Source organism: Bos javanicus, chromosome 4 (genome assembly GCF_032452875.1).
Source record: "Bos javanicus breed banteng chromosome 4, ARS-OSU_banteng_1.0, whole genome shotgun sequence".
Classification (NCBI taxonomy): domain Eukaryota; kingdom Metazoa; phylum Chordata; class Mammalia; order Artiodactyla; family Bovidae; genus Bos; species Bos javanicus.
Genome location: NC_083871.1, coordinates 87,720,671 through 87,747,165, shown reverse-complemented (window position 1 = coordinate 87,747,165; position 26,495 = coordinate 87,720,671). Strand labels below are relative to the sequence as shown.

At 40.7% G+C, this 26,495-nt stretch overlaps 1 protein-coding gene across 11 annotated transcripts in view; it reads left to right on the top strand.

Moving 5' to 3' along the window:
* The window catches only part of CADPS2 (calcium dependent secretion activator 2), a 591,026-nt gene that overhangs the window by 135,399 nt on the left and 429,132 nt on the right, over positions 1-26,495 (top strand). For all 11 annotated transcript variants that reach the window (XM_061414557.1, XM_061414550.1, XM_061414559.1 and 8 more), the window contains exon 2: positions 15,167-15,280. In XM_061414557.1, the coding sequence (XP_061270541.1) occupies positions 15,167-15,280 (114 nt within the window). The remainder of the gene's footprint in view (positions 1-15,166; positions 15,281-26,495) is intronic.

Below are 26,495 nucleotides of genomic sequence, written 5' to 3'. Positions count from 1 at the left end.
TCGCAAAGAGTCGGACACGACTGAGCAACTGAACTAAGGGAAATTGTGTTAGGCATTACGAGATATTAGTTGATTATTTTTTATGTGGTTTTTGATTCAGGTCTCCTTATTGGAAAGGTCAGGACAGACAGCAGAGCTAGTTGACCAGATGGTAGCTGTCCTCTATCTACTTTTTCCTTAACAGACTTTGGATTTTATTCAGATACATGGTTCCTGTTTTTTAAACAGGATTGCCTGATTTCTTCTTGTCTCTGGGTGACTCTTCATTGGTCAGCCATAATATTTACTTTCCTTTAGTGAGTTCTTTAGGAATGGGTGCATGAATCATTTCTGGCCTGTGACCTGTGGGGGAAAATCTTTTCTCCTCCCTCTGTCTCTTTTTCAGAAAGGGAATATTTTCTTCCATTTTTCCTTATTGTTGCATGAAGATGCCTTGCATATATTTGACATACATTTCTTTGGAGACAATAAATCTGTGAAGAAGCAAACACAAGGAGGATACAGACTTACGGACAAGGTTTGGGTCCTCCATGAGTTTATTGAGTCACCAAGTTAACTGACTCTGGAACCCTCTCACCTTTGGACTTTTTGAGATATGTGATAATAATCCTTCTTATTGTTTAACAGGCTGTTTTGAGTTGGGGCTTCTTCAGCTTTCAGTCAAACGCACCCTCACCAAATTAATGGAGTAGACTTAATATTTTTCTTAATAGAGTCTACTCTGCTTTATTGACTATGCCAAAGGCTTTGACTGTGTGAATCACAATAAACTGTGGAAAATTCTGAAAGAGATGGGAATACCAGACCACCTGATCTGCCTCTTGAGAAATTTGTATGCAGGTCAGGAAGCAACAGTTAGAACTGGACATGGAACAACAGACTGGTTCCAAATAGGAAAAGGAGTTCGTCAAGGCTGTATATTGTCACCCTGTTTATTTAACTTCTATGCAGAGTACATCATGAGAAATGCTGGACTGGAAGAAACACAAGCTGGAATCAAGATTGCCAGGAGAAATATCACTAACCTCAGATATACAGATGACACCACCCTTATGGCAGAAAGTGAAGAGGAACTCAAAAGCCTCTTGATGAAAGTGAAAGTGGAGAGTGAAAAAGTTGGCTTAAAGCTCAACATTCAGAAAACGAAGATCATGGCATCCGGTCCCATCATTTCATGGGAAATAGATGGGGAAACAGTGGAAACAGTGTCAGACTTTATTTTTCTGGGCTCCAGAATCACTGCAGATGGTGACTGCAGCCATGAAATTAAAAGACGCTTACTCCTTGGAAGGAAAGTTATGACCAACCTAGATAGCATATTCAAAAGCAGAGACATTACTTTGCCAACAAAGGTTCGTCTAGTCAAGGCTATGGTTTTTCCTGTGGTCATGTATGGATGTGAGAGTTGGACTGTGAAGAAGGCTGAGAGCTGAAGAATTGATGCTTTTGAACTGTGGTGTTGGAGAAGACTCTTGAGAGTCCCTTGGACTGCAAGGAGATCCAACCAGTCCCTTGAAGGAGATCAGCCCTGGGATTTCTTTGGAAGGAATGATGCTAAAGCTGAAACTTCAGTACTTTGTCCACCTCATGCGAAGAGCTGACTCATTGGAAAAGACTCTGATGCTGGGAGGGATTGGGGGCAAGAGGAGAAGGGGACGACAGAGGATGAGATGGCTCTGTCTCCATGGATGTGAGTCTGAGTGAACTCTGGGAGTTGGTGATGGACAGGGGGGCCTGGCGTGCTGCGATTCATGGGGTCGCAAAGAGTCGGACACGACTGAGCGACTGATCTGGTCTGACTGATCTGATGTGTACGTATGTCAGAAGGATGGGTTCACAAAGATGACAAACTGAAAATCCCTTACCTTCCTTGCTAGTCTGTCTTGTCTTCTTTACAGAGAGCCATTTCTCATCCATGACACCCCTCCTTTAGAAAGAAAGTAAAACTGCAAACATTTCTGGGGAAAGCAAATTTATATCATGTTTTCTTCTTTCAAAAGAAACTATCTCAGACTACTTACTATCTGCTGGAAAAGGCCATTCTGTGTCTTGGAGCTGGTCAGTGTGTCTGAGCTGTTAGGCCAGCCCGTGTCTACTGCTGAGCCTGTCTGAGTTCTTTAAAATGAGTGTAAAATCACTGTTTCTTGCAAATATGTCTCCAGCATATGAAACTTTGCGATGAAATACCAGATGGTTTTTAGGCACTAAGTTCTTCCTGCCTGAGAACAATATCCTCGGCAAAACAGAACCACTCACATTACAGCTCGACAAAGAAACCCTTTGCTTTCCTTCATGCCTCACCGAGTCTGGCCACGAACTTATTGGACACACTTATTGGAATTCTTTTCTAAGACTGTTTGTTCCCTCTTCTTCATTCAGTTTTATCTCTGCCAGTGTCTTCTGTCATGGTTGTGATGGGATACATTCCCAGAAAAGCAGTAGTGAGTGGTGATATTTTCTTCCACTCTGGATTTTCTTCCCCTCTGGATAAATTCATAATCAATAAACATTTTCCTTAGTGGGGAAAGGGGACGTATAGAGGTAACTGCCATTGCTGTTTAAGGAGTCTGCCCCTTAGCAAGGAGAAAGCCATGTGAAGCAAATGATACGTGTGTGTATGAGGTGCAAAAGGGACAGAGAGGATGGGATGACTTAATATGGGGGGAGCAGAAGGAAGATGATTTCTGGGAGGTTTCATCTGAGTTATGTTCATAAAGGATGAAAGGATATTCCAGGCAGAGGGAAGTGTTTTCAAAGGCTCAGTAATGTGGAGGAGAATGATGAGATGTTTGAAGGTAAAGGGGAAAACGAGGAGCTTTTCCTTGCCTCCTCAGTCTGATCAAATCACGTTTGGCTTTTCTAGCCTCTGGTAGCCCCGTCTTGACATGAGTATTAAGAATGCGGTTTGGGGAGTTCCAGAAGAAACCCCAAGGTTTGCCAGTGGCTAAGAGCATACCAGTGGATATACCCGTCTCTGCCCCCAAATTGTATGAATTGGACTACTTTATTCACTTCTCTGAGTCTGTTTCCTCCAATTTTAAACAAGGAACCCACCTTGATAAAAAGTTTAATCCTTGTAATGAGGTTAGAATCCTTGTAATGTGCTTGCTATGTATAAGTAGTCAGCTAGTATAAGGTACTGGGTATTAAATTACACAATAGTTTTTGGTTGGGGGAAATTAAATTGTCTCAAAAAGGCAGTTCCTTCATGATGTGTCTTGACATAATTCACTAGTGTTATTTGTAGGAAACCATTGGCTAGAGTTTGAAAGATGGCTCATGGCAGACTGTTCAACCTTTGTCGGACTATAAGGTAGCAAAACTTATCCTGAACTATTTCCTATTCCTACTATTTTTCCATAGTAAACCTCCAAAATTGGACTTTTGAGGAAGCCTTGTTGATTTTTGTCAGACCTTAATGGGGGAGAGAGAGACTTTTCATTAGAGTAAGAACATCTCAGAGTGGGTCCTAAGGTTTCTCTTTGAACTTTCTACCCCGACCCCTACCTCCAGCCCCCAGTTCAGTTCAGTTCGGTCGCTCAGTCATGTCCGACTCTGCGACCCCATGAATTGCAGCATGCCAGGCCTCCCTGTCCATCACCAACTTCCAGAGTTCACCCAAACTCATGTCCATTGAGTCGGTGATGTCATCCAGGCATCTCATCCTCTGTCGTCCCCTTCTCCTCCTGCCCCCAATCCCTCCCAACGTCAGGGTCTTTTCCAATGAGTCAACTCTTCGCATGATGTGGCCAAAGTATTGGAGTTTCAGCTTTAGCATCAGTCCTTCCAATGAACACCCAGGACTGATCTCCTTTAGGATGGACTGGTTGGATCTCCTTGCAGTCCAAGGGACTCTCAAGAGTCTTCTCCAACACCACAGTTCAAAAGCATCAATTCTTTGATGCTCAGCTTTCTTTACAGTCCAACTTTCACATCCGTACATGACCCCAGTCATCTCTAAATTGCTTGATTGCACCAGATTACTAAAGCTGTTATTATTTATGGTGATTGGTGTATTAGAGTTTTCTAGAGAAACAGGCCCAGTAGCAGATTATATGTGTAAATATAATACAGGAATTGGTTCAAGCAATATGAAGGGCAGAATGTCCCATAGTCTGGCCTCTGCAAGCTGGAAAAGTGAGGAAGGCATGTGGTATCTTCAATCTTGAGTCCAAAGACCCCAAGAACCAGGAGCTCCAATGTCCCTGGGCCAGAAAAGATGGACCTATCAGCTCAAGGAAAGAGTTTGCCTTTCCTCAGCCTATTTCATTGTATTCAGCCTTCAATGAATTACCTGATTTCTGCCCACATTAGTGAGGGTGGATCTCTTTATCTGGTCTACTGAATCAAATGCTAATCTCTTATAGAAAAACTGAGTGATATACACTCAGAAATAACTAGCAGCTATCTGGGCATCCTCTGGTCCAGTCAAGCTGACACATAAAAGTAATCATTGCCTTTGGTTTCGCTTTTGATGAGCTTATGTTAAAATGGGGACCGTTAGAAGTGACCTGTGGAAGACCCTACAGATTGTGGAGTATCCTGAATACAGACAGCAGTCTTAAGCTAGAGCTTGTGCTCTTAATTACTCACTCTAGTGGCCCATTATATATTGTTGTTGTTCAGTTGCTAAGTGGTGTCCAACTCTTTGTGTGACCCCATGGACTGCAGCACACCAGGATTCCATGTCCTTCACCATCTCTTGGAATTCTCTCAAACGCATGTCCATTGAATTGATGATGCCATCCATCCATTTCATCCTGTTACCCCCTTCTCCTGCCCTCAGTCTTTCCCAGCATCAGGGTCTTTTCCAATGTGTTGGCTCTTCACATCAGGTGGCTAGTGTATTAGACTTTCAACATCAGTCCTTCCGATGAATATTCAGGGTTTACTTCCTTTAGGATTGACTGATTTGATCACACTGCTGTCCAGGGGACTCTCAAGAGTCTTCCCCAGCACCACAGTTTGAAAGCATCAATTCTTCGGCGCTCAGCCTTCTTTATGGTCCAACTCTCACATCTGTACATGACTACAGGAAAAACCATAGCTTTGACTATACGGACCTTTGTCAGCAAAGTCATGTCTCTTCTTTTTAATATGGTGTCTAGATTTGTCATAGTTCCAAGTCATATATAACCTTGTTAATTGATGAAGTGAGTCATGAGAACTATTATAGGCTATTTTCTCATCTATTGTGGTGGTTTGAGGCACTATTTTAATAAGTAATTTGTGCTGTTCTCATCCTCAAATTGCTTTTAGTGTAGAGGGGACTTTTAATAAGTGAATACATACAGGAATGAAATACTTCTTATTGGGAAAAAAAAAAGTGTGGCTATGAGGGAAACAGGATAAAATGGAGGTTGGAAAGAATGTACCCTTTAGATCAGGATAATGGTTGAGATTTTGCTCCATCTTTTCCTAGATGTGCAATTAGGCAACATGCTTAACTTCCTCATTTGTGAAATGAGGATGAACTTCCTAGAAGGTTTAGGGGGGGGTTAATGAGACATGTGAAATGGGCTAAGTATAATGCAGCAAGGAAATTCATAAAATCATGGATTTAACTTTCCTAGTTTCTGTGTTCACTAGAAGCTCCCCTCCCCCAAAACCATCCCCTATAATGACTTGTAATCTTGCTGGGGTTTGAATTTGACTAGCAGGTCAGTGAGAGTGTGGGTAGAAGTCATATTTAGCAGCTTGGTAAGCCTCACCTGGGGCCCATTGTCCACGATGCAATGGATTTTTCTGCTCTGTACTCATCACTTAGTGTACATGCTATTATAAAATATGTTAAAGCAGTATTTGCAAACCTGGGGCTTTTAAAAGTTCCCCGTTTCAATAACTGTGGGACCAGTACAACTGTCTGTCCAAATAACTTTATTTTTAGGCTGCCTCAGGCACTTGGAGTCTGGTATTCACTGTTCACTGGGGCAAGTTCACTGAATGAGGACTTTTTCATATAATATAGCATATGGAAAGAATATCTTGGTTTAGAGTGAATCAGGATAAGCTTTACTAGCCAGGGATGGTAGTGCTAGGGCATTGCCTTCTTAATGGGGTATGTCATTGAGATTTCTAGCTGTTAGGATTTGGTTCAGCCATATGACCAGTTATCCTACCCCCACTCCCCCAAAAGAGTGATCTGTTTGTGTGTGTGTGCTAAGTTACTTCAGTCGTGTCCGACTCTTTGCAGTCCTGTGGACTGTGGCCTGCTAGGCTCCTCTGCCCAAGGGGTTCTCCAGGCAAGAATACTGGAATGGGTTGCATTCACTCTTCCAAGGAGTCTTCCTAACCCAGGGATTGAACTCGCATCTCTTACATCTCCTGCATTGGCAGATAGGTTCTTCACCTCTGGTGCCACCTGGGAATCCCAATCCATTCATAGCAATGTTCATTTCTTTTTCGTATAAAAGGAAGTTGAGAGGTGGCAGTCCTGGGTTGTAGTGACTGCTCTGCACTGGGGAGGGTCTTAGGCTCTTTTTATCTTATTGCTTCACCATCATCTTGGGCTAAGTGACAGTTCTAGTTAGCAGGTCAAATTTCAGCCAGTGGAAACAGAGGAAAGAGGCAAGGAGGGGCTTGCTTCAGCTATTCTTTATGTTTTCCTAGAAATCACACACAGTTTTGCCTACATCTCACGGGCTTTCATTTGGTCACTTGACTATGCCCATTGTCAGGTGAGGATGGTATTTGTAGTCTTAGTTGGGCATATTCACGTATTCACATGTCTGAAATACCTGCAGTGATAGAACAGAGTGAGAAGTCATTTGGTTCAGTTCAGTCGCTCAGTCGTGTCCGACTTTTGTGACCCCATGGACTGCAGCATGCCAGGCCTCCCTGTCTATCACCAATTCCCGGACCTTACCCAAACTCACGTCCATTGAGTCGGTGATGCCATCCAACCATCTCATCCTCAGTCTTCCCCTTTTCCTCCTGCCTTCAATCTTTCCCAGCATCAGGGTTTTTTCCAATGAGTCAGTTCTTCATATCAGGTGGCCACAGGATTGGAGTTTCAGCTTCAACATCAGACCTTCCAATGAATATTCAGGGCTGATTTCCTTTAGGATGGACTGGTTGGATCTCCTTACAGTCGAAGGGACTCTCAAAAGTCTTCTCCAACACCACAGTTCAAAAGCATCAGTTCTTCGGCACTCAGCTTTCTTTATAGTCCAATTCTCACATCCATACATGACTACTGGAAAAACCATAGCCTTGACTAGATGGACCTTTGTTGACAAAGTAATGTCTCTGCTTTCTAATATGCTGTCTAGGTTGGTCATAACTTTCCTTCCAAGGAGTAAGCATCTTTTAATTTCATGGATGCAGTCACCATCTGCAGTGATTTTGGATAGGAAATTGTTAATAGCAGTGACTCCCACAGGATTGTATAATGTATGAGATGGGCTGGAACTCCTTTGTTACTCTGTTCTGACAGGCAGTTTGGGGAAGTCTGTTTCAGAAACCTAGAAGGCTATTTTTCCAGTGGTTTTAAGCAAATATTTTTGGCAGAGTGTCCATAGCAAAGGAAAAAGCAAAACCTGTCCCATAATCTCCAGCTAATATCTTTTCCTTCGTTTCATTAACGGGAGTTAAAGCTATGCCTTTGTGCGTTTCTGAGACCATCTTTACATGGAATAAACCCTTTACCTCCTTGAAGAGTGTTTTTCTACTTTATTTAAGATTTTTGTGCACACCAACCCACTGTCACCCCCCACCTCCGCCACTGGTCACCTGCCACTCTGCTGTAGAGTCTGCTGCTGGTCTCCTTCACTCACCAGGAGGTCATGCAGTGCCTGCCATGAGTGTTAACACTCATGATGAGGACTGCAGGTCAAGGCAGGCTCACACAGTGGTGGCTCTCCAGTTCCTGAGTAGCATAATGGTTGGGCTCCAGCTGTAGCCAGGATTCGGGCTAATCCTTCAGTTGGTCATGACTTAGAATGAAAAGACTAGGATATAATTTGAACAGGGAGAAAAATAAAACCTAAAAAAAACAAACCAAAAAACCCCCAACACTCTAAGGAACATACACCATCTCTGAACTCTACAAGTATTTTTTCTGAGGCCACCATTATTATGAATAAATTATCACTGCAAGCCCAGATTTATAAAACTTAGCTGTAACTGTTAGTATTTTAAGTGTTCTTTATATAAGGCTGATTTCTAGCAAGGATATTTATGTTCTAGTTTAGTTTCATATAAAAAGCTCTTCTAAATTCCCATTAAATAATTTCAGGTGGTCAATTTTTTTTTTTACTTTAGAAAAATATTCATTTTTTAGTAAATAGACTAGTGTGAAGACAGTCCATGGATGAAACTAAAATATAGGCTGACAAAACTGGCTGCCCTCCAAAATGTTAATCGATTATGTCAAATAGGAGGTATGCATATGCCAGGTTTCCCCCTTTGCTTAATTCTGAACTGATTTTTTATAATTATCTGAAGACTGCAGATAGCATCTTATTATGTTAGTGTTATAACAGCTGGGAGGGTTCTTTGGTCATGGAGTGAAGGAATCAATCCCAAGGAAAAAAAGTCAACTGGAACAATGGATCAAGTAAATGGAGTTAAGATGAAATGTGGCTTGATGAAGCACACGTAAGAATATTTTAGAATTTTTGTTGATTATAAGCATGATATGAGTCAGTTGATGTGACTGCCAGGAGGAGTTCATTTGTTTTAGTTTGAACTAATAGACACAGAGTGCTTAGAATGTGGGAAGTGTTTCTCCCACTTGTCTGTGTTGGCCACATGACCCTAGGATAATCATGATCAGTCTATTGAGTATATTTGAGGAGGGACATTGCTGTTCTAATGAGTGTCATGATGTTGTAGTGTTCAGAGTGCTTTCTTATATTTAGTATTATGTAAGTAAGTTTTGCTTAACTAGGTAATGCTTAATATACAGACAAACTGAAGAGTACTCTTAGGATGTTGGAGGGAACTGGGAAAGTTTGTTCTAGAGTTTAATTCTAGAATAGAAGTTTATTCTAAAGTTTATTCTAGTACCTGTCTCCAAGTTCCTGAATGCCTGTATTGAAGAAGAGAAGTAACATTTAGTTTGTTTGGTCTTAGATAGTATAGAACTAGCATTTATGAAAGGCATAGGGAACCAGGTTTTTTTCATTCATCAGTTCAGTTCAGTCTCTCAGTCATATCCATCTCTTTGTTACCCCATGGACTGCAGCAAGCCAGGCTTCCCTGTCCATCACCAACTCCTGGAGCTTGCTCAAACTCATGTCCATTGAGTTGGTGATGCCATCCAACCATCTCATCCTCTGTCGTCCCCTTCTCATCCTGCCCTCAATCTTTCCCAGCATCAGGGTCTTTTCAAATGAGTCAGGTCTTCGTATCAGGTGGCCAAAGTATTGGAGTTTCAGCTTCAACATCAGTCCTTCCAATGAATATTCAGGACTCATTACCTTTAGGATGGACGGATTGGATCTCCTTGCAGTCCAAGGGACTCTCAAGAGTCTTCTCCAACACCACAGTTTTTCCTTCATAGATGTCTAAAATTAAAATGAGCTTCATAGTGAGGTATAAAGGTAGCATGTGTATGTGTGTGTCTATTTTAGTTTTAATAGGCTCAAATGGAAACTGAGCAACTACTTGATATGGTAATGCATTAAGTAGACTGTTGAGTACCATGGTTGTTACAGCTTTTTCTGTTTCTTTGAAGTTCTCAACCTTGAAATTAAAAAAAAAAAAAAAGGTGTGGGGGATACACAGTCAAGTTCAAATCTTATACCTGAAAGGAGAAATGAAAAAAGTAAATTGGTTTGTTCAGCCTTTCTGCAGGATGATCTGATTTAAACAATGTGCAGGGGGTTATAATTGTTCTGAGTTTAAAAATGTGTAAAGTGGCTATTAAAACTTAATTTAAAAAGAAAACTAAAATTTGAGTATATAAAAAGTATCCTGTGATTTAAAACTTAAAATGAATAAAATGATACAAGTTGAAAATTTTTTTCATCCTTATTCTCCATATGTCCAGTGTCCAAGGACATCCTTCTTCCATAGTTTCCGTGTATGGAAGCAAATATATGTTCTGATTTTTCAGAATAAAAATGGGAGTGGTGGCTTATTTTACGTACTTTTCTATATTGTTTCCTTTCCCAAGATATTTTGAAGATCTTTTCATATCAGTACATAGGATAACTTGGTCATATTTTTTTTTCATAAAGCTAATAGGATTACCACTATTTGGATGTAGTGTTATTTACATGGCAGAAAGTGAAGAGGAACTAAAGAGCTTCTTGATGAGCATGAAAGAGGAAAGTGAAAAAGCTGGCTCGAAACTCACATTCAAAAAACTAAGATCATGGCATCCAGTCCATCCCTTCATGGCAAATAAAGGGGAAAAAAGTGGAAACAGGGACAGATTTTTTTTTTTTTTTTTTTTTTGGACTCCAAAATCATTGTGGATGGTGACTGCAGCCATGAAATTAAGATGCTTGCTCCTTAGAAGGAATGCTATGACAGACTGAGACAGAGCATTAAAAAATAGAGATATCAGTTTGCTGACAAAGGTCTATATAGTCAGAGCTATGGTTTTTCCAGTAGTCATGTACACATGTGAGAGTTGGACCATAAAGAAGGCTGAGCACTGAAGAATTGATGCTTTTGAACTGTGATCCTTGAGAAGAGTCTTGAGAGTCCCCTGGACTGCAAGGAGATCAAACCAGTCAATCCTGAAGGAAATCAATCCTGATTATTCATTGCAAGGACTGATGCTGAAGCTCCAATAATTTGGTTACCTGATGTGAAGAGCTGACTCACTGGAAAAGACCTTGATGATCAAAGAGATTGAGGCAAATGGAGAAAGGGGCAACAGAGGATGAGATGGTTAAGTAGCATCACCTATTCAATGGACACGAATTTGGGCAAACTCCAGGAGATAGTGGAGGACAGGGCAGCCCTGCGTGCTGCAGTCTATGGGGTTGCAAAGAGTCAAACATGACTTAGTGACTGAAAACAGTAACTTATGAAAAGTTGGGTTGTTGGCTTTTTTAAAATTTTAAGATACTATGGGTCTTGAGGGGGTGGAAAGTGCTACTGTGCAGAGCTGAAATTGGTTAAAATTAACTGCAGTTTTAACTCAAGCCTTCCTTGTCATGTTGAAAGCCTTAAAGGGATTCCAGAGTTCCAAAATATTTACATCAGACACATACTGCCAATGCAGTTGTTATTTAGGTGGGAGACAGATTTCTGGTGCTTCCTATTCCATCATCTTCCCGAATCCTTCTGCTCTCATGTAGACTTCAGTTAGAAAAAGAAAAATGTAAATTGTTAGGCATGCTTTCATAACTTGATTCATTTCTCTGAGTGTATCCATTTAGTCTATATTTCTGTTGTCTTATAGGTTAGACTCTTGTCAATTTCCAAGATACGTGTGTTTGAAAATTAAGATGGTAACAATAACCCGGTGTACGAGACAGCAAAAGAGACACTGATGTATAGAACAGTCTTATGACTCTGTGGGAGAGGGAGAGGGTGGAAAGATTTGGGAGAATGACATTGAAACATGTAAAATATCATGTAAGAAACGAGTTGCCAGTCCAGGTTCGATGCACGATACTGGATGCTTGGGGCTAGTGCACTGGGACGACCCAGAGGGATGGTATGGGGAGGGAGGAGGGAGGAGGGTTCAGGATGGGGAACACATGTATACCTGTGGCGGATTCATTTCGATATTTGGCAAAACTAATACAATTATGTAAAGTTTAAAAATAAAAAATAAAAAAAAGGAAAAAAAATTAAATTAAAAAAAAAAAAGAAAATTAGTTCTTTAGGATATGAGTTGCAAGTATTTTTTTCCTGGCCTTTTTTTCCCTCAGTGATTTTGTTAATGCTAAATTTATTTTTTTTTAAAGATATAATTGACCTATAATATTTTGTAAGTTTAAGTATATAATGTAATTATTTGACACATATCTATGTGGAAAAATGATTACCACAATTTATTTTTAATTTATTTTTAATGTTTATGCAGTTAAATTTAGGACCTGTAGATTTTGATTCATGATTTAAAACAAATTTTCTCATATCAGTGTTTAAAGGATTTCTCCCATTTCTTTATACCTTTATGGTATAAGAAGTTACAGGTAATTCATCTGGGCTGTAACCTTGTGTTATGGTTCAATTTAATTTTTTCTGCATGGCTACCTAGTTATTCTAACACCATTGATTGAAGAAACCATCTTTTACTACTGATTTGAGGTGCCATAAAGGTATTTTATAGTATACTTCTAGTTGTATTTGAATCTATTTCTTGGGTCTATTACATTGGTCTCTATCTATTGATTTATCATACAGTTTATTTTGATAATGCAAATAGCTTTTTGGAAACTCTGCTTTCTGCCTTCCCACTGATAGATTTTAAATTGCCTTTTTTCCTCCATATCTCTTTTTTACGGAATTGTAGAGCTTTTCTCTGTGCTAATAAAGTATTTTCTGATTGACTGTTCGTATATTGTTATAATATAGCTATCATTTTATGTCTTAAATGTAACTACAGTAATTTTTATCTATAAAAAAGTTGAAGCCTAATGCTCTGGCATGTTTTGTGAAGGAAATGAGCATTGTTAAGAGTTTCTAAGAAGATGGTTTGTGCAAATCTCCTTCTCTCCATTCATATTCAGGAATGTTCCATGTCGTAATCACCAGAACATAACTCATCGCAACAATGGCTAAACCTAAACACTGGCAAACTAGAAACTGCAGAGATTTAAAGGAGTTCCTACAGAACAAAATGCCTCTGATAGAAGAAAACTGAATAAAGATGCCCCAGTTTCTAGGTTTTGAATAATATTTATTTCTCAAACAAGGGAGATGGGACAAATGATCATTGACATCCTCTCCAGGTCATTGTCATCCCTCCCGAGTCCCTTTCCACTATTTTCTGAATACCTGGACACTTGGTTTGCAAATTGAAGCCCTCCTTGGCGATTCCCAGTGCTTGGCAACTAGAGTGCTATCAGTGGTCTCGCTCTCAGCAATTGCCATCCTCCTTCCATCTGGGCCCTTTGGTGAACTGTGTTTAGAGAAGGAAAGGCATGGGCTTAATTTGCCTTGCTAGTACACACACACACACACAAGGTACCTCCTTTCATTCTCTGTACATTATATAGAAATGAAGAATGTAATATGATGTTGATATTCCTGCTTTCCAGCTTGGTTTAGCTTTCCCTAAAATGAAGAAGATAACCTGAAAAATGGAATGCTCACTTTCACTTTTCTCTTTTATGCATTGGAGAAGCAATGGCACCCCACTCCAGTACTCCTGCCTGGAAAATCCCGTGGACGGAGGAGCCTGGTAGGCTGCAGTCCATGGGGTCGCTGAGAGTCGGACAGGACTGAGCGACGTCACTTTCACTTTTCACTTTCATGCACTGGAGAAGGAAATGGCAACCCACTCCAGTGTTCTTGCCTGGAGAATCCCAGGGACGGGGGGGCCTGGTGGGCTGCCGTCTATGGGGTTGCACAGAGTCGGACATGACTGAAGCGACTTAGCAGTAGCAGCAGCTTCTCTCTCCACTGCTCAGGGCAAGAGGTTTTTTACACTGGAGCACAGTAGGACACTTCTTTATCAATTTGTTTCTACCAGCAGTGATTTTTTTCACAGGCTGTCTTGTTTGTTAGACTCCTAAATAAAACCCATGTTTTGAAAGAGCATGTCTCTCTGATTTGAATGGCATTTTAACAAGCCTTTTGAACAGTTTTAAACTTACTTCATATCAGCCTTCTTTTCGAAGCCAAATCATCCCAGTTTGTTTAGTCTTTCTAATCCTTTAATCATTTTGTCTTAGGCACGATTCCAAATGCTTCACAACTCTCCATAGAATCCAGAACTGGGCTGAATTCTTTTAACAGTCTGATGAGGATGACTGAAATGGAGAGATCACTCCTTCCTTGTCCCTATATATCTCAGGATTTGTTGTTTTCTCTGCAAGACTATGTTCTGTCTCCAGTTAAGCTTTAAAAAAAAAAAAAATATATATATATATATATATGTATGTTTTTTATGTGTGCGTGAGCTGTGTTTAGAGCGGCCACACGGGCTCCTGCTTAGAAGGGTCCCATGCCCGGTTGAATGCTCTTTTGCTGCTGTCTTGAAATCAGTTTTTTCATTAAGGGGCTCCTCGCTCTCGTTTTGCAGTGAGCTGTAGAAATGAAATAGCTGCTTCTGCTTGTAGTTGATGACTAGAAGATGTGGTTAGTAAGTCATGGTCCGTGTCTAACCTACCCTCCGTAACCTGGTAGATAGCTCCAGGTGAGCAAACGTGGTTGTAAACTTACACTCCTCTCCCTGAGTCACTGCCTTCCCCTCGCCTGCCTGGAGATGCACTCACTGCCCCCATTGCCTCTCTGTTCCCCTCCTCGTCATCCCTTTATCTCAGCTCAAGCACTGAGATGTTTTTTCATGATAATCCAAGCTTTTAGCATCCAACAGATGTCCTATCTAGAAAATTCTTTCTCTGAGTCTCTGTCTTTCCTGTCCTGTTCAGAGCTGTTGGTTGTCCACTCACCTCCAAGAATTCTTATCCCTCTGCTCTCTGTTCAGGACAGCTGGCAAGCAGTTAACTTCTCATTTGAATTTTAGATTTTTTCCCCTTTCTCTGCAAAGAGATTGGAGTGTAGTCATCACAAAAATGCTGTTTGGGGCAGATATTTGGATTCCGTTTTCAGTATCAGGTATTCCAAAGTTCGTGGGGCAGTAACTTGCTGCTGCTACTGCTGCTAAGTCGCTTCAGTCCTGTCCGACTCTGTGCGACCCCATAGACAGCAGCCCGCCAGGCTCCGCCATCCCTGGGATTCTCCAGGCAAGAACACCAGAGTGGGTTGCCATTTCCTTCTCCAATGCATGAAAGTGAAAGGTGAAAGTGAAGTTGCTCAGTCGTGTCCGACTCTTAGTGACCCCATGGACTGCAGCCTACCAGGCTCCTCCGTCCATGGGATTTTCCAAGCAAGAGTACTGGAGTGGGGTTCCATTGTCTTCTCTGGGGGCAGTAACTTACAAGCTTTTAAAAACTGACCCATAAAGTGAATTCTGAGTATTGAGTCTGAGACACACGTGGCAAATATAACTCTTAAAAAGCATTATGTGTCACGGATTAGCCAGTTTTTTTTAATCTGATTCCACCCCCCACTTCTTTTTTTCTTACAGCTTAACAAGCAGCAGTTGCAGTTACTGAAAGAACGGTTCCAGGCCTTCCTCAATGGGGAAACCCAGATTGTAGCCGACGAAGCATTTTGCAATGCGGTTCGGAGTTACTATGAGGTGAGTTTGAAGAGCTTTGTTTCTGGCATTCTGATGCCTTTTAAAAGATGTTTTTAATGGCTTCCCCTTTTAAGAAGCTCACACGTATAATAGGAAGGCTGTGAGTTTGCAGCCTTCCTTGAAAGCATTGTTGATTCTCTTTTGCAATTTAAAAACTAATTCCACAGCCTGGTTTTGAGAGATAAACAGAATTGGAAATTATTCAGATCTTTTGTGGAGAACTAAGCTGTTTAGAAAAATCTTCTGGCACTGATTGATAGAGCTGAGCTTAGCTATCTGTGGGTCCGCATGTCTAATTTATCCTTTTTAATCAGAATCTCAATAGTAAATTCCTATCTTAAATAGCAGTTAATAAGCCCTTAAATATTACTTGCTAATAGTACATGAGCCATTCTGTTCACTAAACTTTTTGTAATAATTAAAGCCAGTAACTAATTTTATGACAATGAATGGAACTCTTTTCTTGACGGAGAAATACTACAATCCCAACTTTCTCTTTCTTCTGATTTTAGCTTGTGACTCATCAGGAATTCTCTGTGGACTTCCTATGGGCATCAGTTTTCACTCAGGGTCATTAATTGCTTCAGTGAATGGCCAGTAGTTGTTAAGAGAGTTTCCTTTTTTTCCCTAAGGACTTCAGACTCATTTTGGGCATGGACTTCTTCCACTGTGCACATAACTACACCTCTCAACTGAAAAACAACATGCAAAGCTGAATTAGGCTAGTACAGATGAAAAATGTAGAGGTACAATGTGTCTGAACTTTCTGAGGTAGGGAAATATCTTTGCAAGAATAAAAGAGTAACTGGATGTACAGATTTCTAAGGTTAGTGATTAATTGATGATGTGTGTGCTTCAGAAGTTGCTTAATGCAACTCTAGAGAGGTTTATGTTCAGTCACTCAGTTGTGTCTGACTCTCTGTGACCCCATGAACCACAGCACGCCAGGCCTCCCTGTCCATCACCAACTCCTGTAGTCCGCCCAGACCCATGTCCATTGAGTTGATGATGCCATCCAACCATCTCATCCTCTGTCGTCCCCTTCTCCTTCTGCCCTCAATCCCTCCCAGCATCAGGGTCTTTTCCAATGAGTCAGCTCTTCGCATCAGGTGGCCAAAGTACTGGAGTTTCAGCTTCAGCATCAGTCCTTCCAATAAACACCCAGGACTGATCTCCTTTAGAATGGACTGGTTGGATCTCCTTGCAGTCCAAGGGACTCTCAAGAGTCTTCTCCAGCACCACAGTTCAAAAGCATCAATTCTTCGGTGCTCAGCTTTCTTCACAGTCCAACTCTCATGTCCATACATGACCACTGGAAAAACCATAGCCTTAACTAGACGGACCTTTGTTGGCAAAGTAATGTCTCTGCTTTTCAATATGCTGTCTGCTGCTGCTGTCGCTTCAGTCATGTCTGACTCTGTGCTACCCCATAGCCAGCAGCCCACCAGGCTCTCCTGTCCCTGGGATTCTCCAGGCCAAAATACTGGAGTGGGTTGCCATTTCCTTCTCCAATGCATGAAAGTAAAAAGTGAAAGTGAAGTCGATCAGTCGTGTCCAACTCTTAGAGACCCCAGGGACTGCAGCCTACAAGGCTCCTCCATCAACAGGATTTTCCAGGCAAGAGTACTAGAGTGGGTTGCCATTGCCTTCTCCGAATATGCTGTCTAGGTTGGTCATAACTTTCCTTCCAAGGAGTAAGCGTCTTTTAATTTCATGGCTGTAATCACCATCTGCAGTGATTTTGGAGCCCAGAAAAATAAAGTCTGACACTGTTTCCACTGTTTCCCTATCTATTTCCCATGAAGTGATGGGACCGGATGCCATGATCCTAGTTTTCTGAATGTTGAGCTTTAAGCCGACTTTCTCACTCTCCTCTTTCACTTTCATCAAGAGGTTCTTGAGTTCCTCTTCACTTTCTGCCATAAGGGTGGTGTCATCTGCATATCTGAGGTTATTGATATTTCTCCTGGCAATGTTGATTCCAGCTTGTGCTTCCTCTAGCCCAGTGTTTCTCATGATGTACTCTGCCTAGAAGTTAAATAAGCAGAGTGACAATATACAGCCTTGACATACTCCTTTTCCTATTTGGAACCAGTCTGTTGTTCCATGTCCAGTTCTAACTGTTGCTTCCTGACCTGCATACAGGTTTCTCAAGAGGCAGGTGAGGTGGTCTGGTATTCCCATCTCTTTCAGAATTTTCCAGAGTTTATTGTGATCCACACAGTCAAAGTCTTTGGCATAGTCAATAAAACAGAAATAGATGTTTTTCTGGAACTCTCTTGCTTTTTCAATGATCCATCGAATGTTGGCAGTTTGATCCCTGGTTCCTCTGTCTTACTCAAGCCCAAACCTGTCGCACAAGATAAAAGTATAGAAGTGTTGCTTACCAGATCACTGTGTGGCATGAATCTAGAGGCACTAGTAGATGCTGTCTATTTGGACCTTGACTCAGAATATCTTAACAAGTATAAGGCATTACATTCTATCTTGTAAAACTCAAGGTTTGAGTCTTTGTGTCGAAGTCTTGCAAGATGAAATCATGGCTATGAATCTTAATAGAGGAAATGTAAGAGCCTATACTTGCATCATAAAATGAAACAAAAGTCAAAGTCTGTTTAGGATGAAAGAAAGGTGTTGAGGAAAGTAATTTCTGGGAAAAGATGTAATTAAGAAAACTCATTTTTGGTTCAGGTAGATGTACTATGGTACTGTATGTGTTAACATTTGGAAAACAAGCTGGGTGAGGGGGCCATGGATGCTGTTTGTACTACATGTGCAACTTTTGTGTAAACCTAAAATTGCTCCAAAATAAATATATTCCAAAGTAAGTATTTTTAGTAAGGGTATTACAAAGAAGTAAGCATAATATGTTGTTGTCAGTTTAGTAAAAGGCACACTTAAACTGTGTTAATATTATTCCTTTAATGAAGGAGTATCATCACTGTTTTTTTTTTTTTAATATTTATTTTTGGCTGTGGTGGGTCTTCATTGCTGTGTGGGGTTTCTGTAGTTGCGGTGTGAGGTCTCATTGCAGTGGTGTCTCTTGTTGCAGAGAACGGCTTCTAAGGTGTTTGGGCTTCAGCAGTTGTGGCATGAGGGGGCTCTAGAGCACAGGCTCAATCATTGTGGTGCACAGGTTGAGTAGCCCCATGGCATGTGGGATTGTCCCAGACCAGAGATTGACCCCATGTCTCTTGTATTGCAAGGCAGATTCTTAACCACTGTACCACCAGGGAAGCCCACCATTGGTTTCTAAAGGAGAATTGTGCTCTCTTCTGGGTACTAAATACAAATGAAAAGATGTGGATAAATTTAGGGTCATCAAGTCTGAAACATCATATAAGTCACCTGAAGGGCCTGGAGACAGATTAGGCTTGTGTTGTGTGTGGCCCCAAGAGTAAAAAACTAGGCCTAATGTGGAAACTGAAGTAGGCAAGATTTTAGCCTAACATCATTGGAGTTTGGTTGCACAGCCAACACACTGAGTAGACTGGAGAGCGCAGCATCACAGGCGATCAGGTTCTGGCTCACGTCACAGTTTCCTGGGAGGCATTTTGCATAGATGGGTCCCAGGGCCCTCTCCTGGGCACACTGAATCAGAATTTCAGGATACCTTTTAAATACCTTTTCTATACCTTTTAAAAGCTTTCCAGGCGACTTCCTTTCAACTGGTAGATTGCCGACCAATGGAATTAGATGATTGCTTGGCTGCGATTGTTACAGCTGCTAAGTCGCTTCAGTTGTGTCTGACTCTGTGTGACCCCAGAGACGGCAGCCCACCAGGCTCCCCCGTCCCTGGGATTCTCCAGGCAAGAACACTGGAGTGGCTTGCCATTTCCTTCTCCAATGCATGAAAGTGAAAAGTGAAAAAAGTGAAGTCGCTCAGGTTGTCTACTTGAAAGTTATACAGTCGTGTCCGACTCCTAGCGACCCCATGGACTGCAGTCTACCAGGTTCCTCCATCCATGGGATTTTCCAGGCAAGAGTACTGGAGTGGGGTGCCATTGCCTTCTCCGGCGATTGTTACAGAAAGAGATGTAAATGCTGAAGAGGTGTATTCAAAATGGCTGCTGGGAAACAACCAGCCTACTAGAAAGTCACAAAATGTGGCTTCATATCAGGCTCATATGTGTACTAAATATGTAACACCACACAAGTCATTGACCCTCTGTGAGCTTGTGTTTCTGTTTATGTCATTGGGCTTCCCTGGTGGCTCATACAGTAGTAATGCTTAAGTAGTGAACTAAGTAATCAAGGGTTTTCTTTTCTTTGGGTAGTATTTCCAGCAACTGTTGGCTTGTGAAACTATATCCAACTTGGCTTTGTGGAGTTCTCATAGGAATTAAGATTTGTATTATTAATGTGTATGGAGTCTATATTCCTGATTTACATTTGGAGGGTTACCATTTCCCAGGTGGTACACATTCTGTACTCAAACTCTTGAATGGATTAAGTACATTTTGTTGGGAAAGTGAAAGTCGCTCAGTCATGTCCGACTCTTTGTGACTCCATAGACTGTAGCCCACCAGGCTCTTCTGTCCATGCAATTTTCCAGGCCAGAATCCTGGAGTGGGTAGCCGTTCCCCTCTCCAGGGGTCTTCCCAACCCTGGGATCAGACCCAGGTCCTCCACTTTGCAGGTGGATTCTTTACCATCTGAACCTGCAGGGAAGTCCAAGAATAATAGGATGGGTAGCCTATCCTATCTCCAGTGGATCTTCCTGACCCAGGAATAGAACCGGGGTCTTCTGCATTGCAGGTGGATTCTTTACCAGCTGAGCTACCAGGGAAGCCCTTTGTTGGGAAAATAAGGTAAAAAAAAAAAAAAAAAAGCCTTTTTCTCAATTTTTCTCACATAAGACTTTCCCCTCTTTTTCAAGGATTATATTTCCATAATACTTTGCTATGACTAAGAATGCCGGTAGTCTCGAGTGAAGTCAGAAAGAAAAAGACACAAACCATGTGCTACCACTTATATGTGGAATCCCAAACACGACACAAATGAACGTATCTAGGAAAGAAAAACAGATTTGGACATGAAGTACAAGGGGGGAGATCAGGTGGGGGGAGTAAGGAATGAAAGTGTGAGATTAGCAGATATAAACTAATATATAAAAACAACAAGATTGTACTGTATAGCACAGGAAACTGTATTCATTATCCTGTGGTAAACTGCAATGGGAAATAATACACATACATGTAACTGAGTCATTTTACTGTGTAGTAGAAATGAAATACAACATTGTAATCAACTATAGATACATCAGTAAAATTTAAAAAAACTGCTGGTAGCCTCTACTATAATTATCTCTGTGTAGTATTTCTTATAGCTTACCAAAATATTATTTTTTTCTTCTGGTAACTTTGTGTTAATCAGTGGCATTATTACCCACAAATTACATAAATAGAAACTGAAGCTCACAGAGGTTCAGTGCCTTTTCCAGTGTTATATATTTGGTAGGCTTCTTAGTTCAGTGTGAATCCAGATTTTCTGACTTTCATGGTGCCATTTTGAATACACTTGTGCCAGGTACTGTGCAAAACACTTCAAAAATGTTTTTATTCTGTAGAGTAAACCTTTTAAGCAGAATTATTCCAATCTTGGGCTTCCCTGATAGCTCAGTTGGTAAAGAATTCACCTGCAATGCAAGAGATCCTGATTCTATTCCTGGGTCAGGAAGATCTGCTGGAGAAGGGATAGGCTACCCACTCCAGTATTCTTCAGCTTCCCTTGTGGCTCAGCTGGTAAAGAATATACCTACAATGCGGAAGACCTGGGTTTGATCCCTGGGTTGGGAAGATCCCCTGGAGAAACGAAAGGCTACCAACTCCAGTATTCTGGCCTGGAAAATTCCATGGACTAGTCCATGGGGTCGCAAAGAGTCAGACACACCTGAGCGATGTTGACTTCATTTCACTTCATTCCCATCTTAGAAACGAGGATAAGTGACCAGTGCCCAAAGCTGCTACCTAATTAGTAGCAGAGCTAAAACATCTCTCTTTCCATTAAAGCTCATTAAAAACAGATCTTGAGTTCTGTTCAATACCTATTGAATCAGAATTTCTGGGGATGGACATCAGAATTTTGAACTTGCACCGGGATAATTTTGATTTACTCTATATTTTGAGAAACATGTTGACCTAGATCTTAATGACTTCTACAATATACGTTCCATGAAGGAAACATTTCTATCCTGGTTATCATCTTATTCCACAAATATAGCACTTATTATGGCACACAAATGCTTTAAACAGGTTGACTTGTTGACTAAGTGGATGAGTATCATAGCACTTACTTCTCTGTGTAAAAATTATGTATTTTGTTTTTTCTTTATAATATTTTAAAGTATCACTTCAATACTGCCATGGGATTTCTTCCTATTGAGATTTCAGTTTCATGGTTTTGTGCTTTCTCAAAGATGGCCGATGCTTCAGAAGCATGGTTGGGCTTTATGTTATTTCTAACTTAGTATTCTTTGATTTTCTTGTCTTTTTTGGCTTCTATATTTCAAAATCTGTCTTTTCAGAGATGTTACATGTTTGCCGTAGAGAGCTCTTTTCAACAGTCTATCAGTGGTGCTTTTCTAATATATTAGATTTTTGTTAGTTGTGATGGCCATTTTTAACCATGAAGATATGTATGTGTGGGAATATATCCATATGTGTGGAAACCCTAGTAACTGTGAATTACCAATTATATTGAAAATATTTCTTAATACTGAGGGCTTTCAAGTTTCCTAAAGTCTGCTTGTTATTAACTTTTTTAGCTTCATAAATGTTATTGCTTCAGTGATTTCATGTATAGTCTTTTCCATCTTGGCTGTATGTCTGTATTTTATATAGACAATAAAGAATCATTTATCTCTTCTTGAATTGGTTGTACCTTGGAATATTTGGTTTAATTTACGACTCTTTAATAGGTGTCATCTTGCTGGGCAACTCAAGATATTTCTTTTTCTCCACATTATTTGCCCAAAGTAATTTCAACTAGATCATGACAGGATTCAATCTTTCTAGGTTTTCAAAATGTGGTGCCTTCTTGGGTGTGTATTCCTGTGTTTTTGTATATCTGTGTCGGTATTGAATATTTATCATGAATATTATTAAATACAGCATTTACTGTGAAGATAATTTTTGTATGACAGTGCTGTTTCTATCTCACCCATTTTTATCGGACGTCTTAACTTTGATTTGAATCAGTTCTGTTCAGTTCATTCACTCAGTTGTATCCAACTCTCTGTGACCCCATGGACTGCAGCACGCCAGGCTTCCCTGTCCATTGCCAACTCTCAAAGTTTACTCAAACTCATGTCCATTGAGTTGGTGATGCCATCCAGCCATCTCATCTTGTGTCGTCCCCTTCTCCTCCCACCTACAATCTTTCCCAGCATCAGGGTCTTTTAAATGAGTCAGTTTTTTGCATCAGGTGGCCAGAGTATTGGCATTTTCTCTTCAGCATCAGTCTTTCCAAAGAATATTCAGGACGGATTTCCTTTAGGATGGACTTGTTGGATCTCCTTGCAGTCCAAGGGACTCTCAAGAGAATTCTCCAACATCACAGTTTAAAAGCATCAATTCTTACCTTTCTTTATAGGCCAACTCTCACATCCATACATTACTATTGGAAGAAACATAGCTGTGACTAGATGGACCTTTGTTGGCAAAGTAATGTCTCTGCTTTTTAAAATGCTGTCTAGGTTGGTCATAACTTTTCTTCCAAGGAGTAAGCATCTTTTAAATTCATGGATGCAGTCACCATCTGCAGTGATTTTGGACCCCCCCAAAATAGTCTGTCACTGTTTCCACTGTTTCCCCATCTACTTGCCATGAAGTGATGGGACCAGATGCCATGATCTTTGTTTTCTGAATGTTGAGCTTTAAGCCAACTTTTTCACTCTCCTTTTTCACTTTCAACAAGAGGCTCTTTAGTTCTTCTTCACTTTCTCCCATAAGGGTGGTGTCATCTGCATATCTGAGGTTATTGATATTTCTCCCAGCAGTCTTGATTTCAGTTTGTGTTTCTTCCAGCCCAGCGTTTCTCATGATGTACTCTGCATACAAGACAAATAAGCAGGGTGACAATATACAGCCTTGATGTACTCCTTTTCCTATTTGGAACCAGTCTACTGTTCCCTGTCCAGTTCTAACTGTTGCTTCTTGACCCACATACAGATTTCTCAGGAGGCAAGTCAGGTGTCTGGTATTCCCATCTCTTCAAAAAATTTTCCATAGTTTGTTGTGATCCACATAGTCAAAGGCTTTGGCATAGCTGTAAATCAGAAATAGATGTTTTTCTCGAACTCTCTTGTTTTTTTGATGATCCAGACGATGTTGGCAATTTGATCCCCTGGTACCTCTGCCTTTTCTAAAACCAGCTTGAACATCTGAGAGTTCACAGTTTATGTACTGTTGAAGCCTGGCTTGGAGAATTTTGAGCATCACTTTACTAGCGTGTGAGATGAATGCAATTGTGTAGTAGTTTAAGCATTCTTTGGCATTGCCTTTCTTTGGGATTGGAATGAAAACTGACCTTTTCCAGTCCTGTGGCCACTGCTGAGTTTTCCAAATTTGCTGGCATATTGAGTGCAGCACTTTCACAGCATCATCTTTTAGAATTTGAAATAGCTCAACTGGGATTCTATCACCTCCAGTAGCTTTGTAGTGATGCTTCCTAAGGCCCACTTGACTTCGCATTCCAGGATGTCTGGCTCTAGGTGAGTGATCACACCATTGTGATTATCTGGGTCATGAATATCTCTTTGTATATTTCTTCTGTGTTTTCTTGCCACCTCTTCTTAATGTCTTCTAATTCTACTAGGTCCATCCCATTTCTGTCCTTTATTTTGCCCATCTTTGCATGAAATGTTCTGGTTTGAATATCGCCCTATAATAAGAATAATAAAGAAATTTGATTTTGAAATTAATTCAGTCTTTTTCTTCATAGTTAGTAGCATTGTTAGGGGAAAAATGTGGACCCAAGTGTCTAAACCACCTAACTGGGCATACTTGATGATAGAGAGGAACCACAATAGGAAAAGAAGAAAGAAATGGCAGGTACATACTCAGTTGCTTAATAAAAGTTAGCAGTAACAATCTTGATAATTTTATAACTGCTAATTACTATTCGATTCTATAGTACCTTCATCTTCTTTTCTTTATAGAAGTTTTCTTTTTTTTCTTCAAGCTCCCCTGACCCCCAAAGTAACTCACTGTGTGGAGGAAGACGTAAAGTAGAGAGTAGTTCTACAAGTATTTTTCTTTCCTAGCCATATCTTTTTCCCCTGTTCTGTTTTTCCATTTAGGAGACTTCAGCTGATTCTGTGGATGGATAAACATAGGTTTATTGTAGTATGTTACTTTGCAAGTTGTTTTTCCCATCAGATATTGGCTTCAGTTTACAAAATTCAGGTGGACTTCATCCAAATGTAACCAGTGACAGTATGATTTATAACAGATAGATGGAAAAGAAAATGGCCTTTCCTTTTTGGATTTCCGAAAGACAGCATATAACTGCTTACCGGCTGCTTTTAGTGTAACAAACATTCAAGTTCTATCACTGTGCCAGAAATGAATGTTGTGGTCTTCTGCCCCACCTTTTTGTGGGTTAGCTTTGTTTACAACTTTTCAGAAGTCAGTGAGTGAAAGTCGCTCAGTCATGTCTGACTCTTTGCAACCCCATGAACTATATAGTCCATGGAATTTTCCAGGCCAGAATACTGCAGTGGATAGCCTTCCCCTTCTGCAGGGGATCTTCCCAACCCAGGGAATGAACCCAGGTCTCCCACATTGTAGATGGATTCTTTACCAGCTGAGCCACAAGGGAAGCCCAAGAATACTGGAGTGGGTAGCCTATCCTTTCTCCAGCAGATCTTCCCGACCCAGGAATCGAACCGGGGTCTCCTGCACTGCAGGTGATTACTTACCAACTGAGCTATCAGGGAAGCCCTTCAACAACTTTTTGGAAAGGATGTGTATTTTTCAGATTATTTCCATTAATTTATGTTCTTTTCTGGTTCCTGAGAATGGATGAGAGTTATAAGTGTTTAATCTTTAAAAATTACCAAAGTAGTATTAAAGTAAGTCTTGCCCCCATCATTACCACGACAACCACTTCCTTTTCAGATTTTCTACTTCTATAATGATACAAATGGGAATTCCTTCTGTAAGGGAAAAAAACACTCTTAAGTGTGAAATTACAAATCTCATGTTAAAGGAAAAATTACTCATTTTCATCCCAAAATATTAAGCTCTATTTTTGGTACTTTTTCCACAATACATTGTGATCCACACAGTCAAAGGCTTTGGCATACTCAGTAAAGAAGAAATAGATGTTTTTCTAGAACTCTTGCCTTTTTGATGATCCAGCAGATGTTGGCAATTTGATCTCTGGTTCCTCTGCCTTTTCTAAAACCAGCTTGAACATCAGGAAGTTCATGATTCATGTGTTACTGAAGCCTAGCTTGGAGAATTTTGAGCATTACTATACTAACGTGAGAGATGAGTGCAATTGTGCAGTAGTTTGAACATTCTTTGGCATTGCCCTTCTTTGGGATTGGAATGAAAACTGACCTTTTACAGTCCTGTGGCCACTGCTGAGTTTTCCAAATTTGCTGGCATATTGAGTGAAGCACTTTCACAGCATCATCTTTCAGGACTTGAAAGAGCTCAACTGGAATTCCATCACCTCTACTAGCTTTGTTCATAGTGATGCTTTCTAGGGCCCACTTGACTTCACATTCCAAGATGTCTGGCTCTAGGTCAGTGATCACACCATCCGGATTATCTTGGTCATAAAGATCTTTTTTGTACAGTTCCAGAAAACCATCTATTTCTGCTTTTTCCACTATGCCAAAGCCTTTGACTGTGTGGATCACAATAAACTCTGGAAAATTCTGAAAGAGATAGGAATACCAGACCACCTCACCTGCCTCTTGAGAAACCTGTATGCAGGTCAGGAAGCAACAGTTAGAACTGGACATGGAACAACAGACTGGTTCCAAATAGGAAAAGGAGTATGTCAAGGCTATATATTGTCACTCTGCTGATTTAACTTCTAGGCAGAGTACATCATGAGAAACGCAGGGCTGGAAGAAGCACAAGCTGGAATCAAGATTGCTGGGAGAAATATCAATAACCTCAGATATGCAGATAACACCACCCTTATGGCAGAAAGTGAAGAGGAACTCAAAAGCCTCTTGATAAAAGTGAAAGAGGAG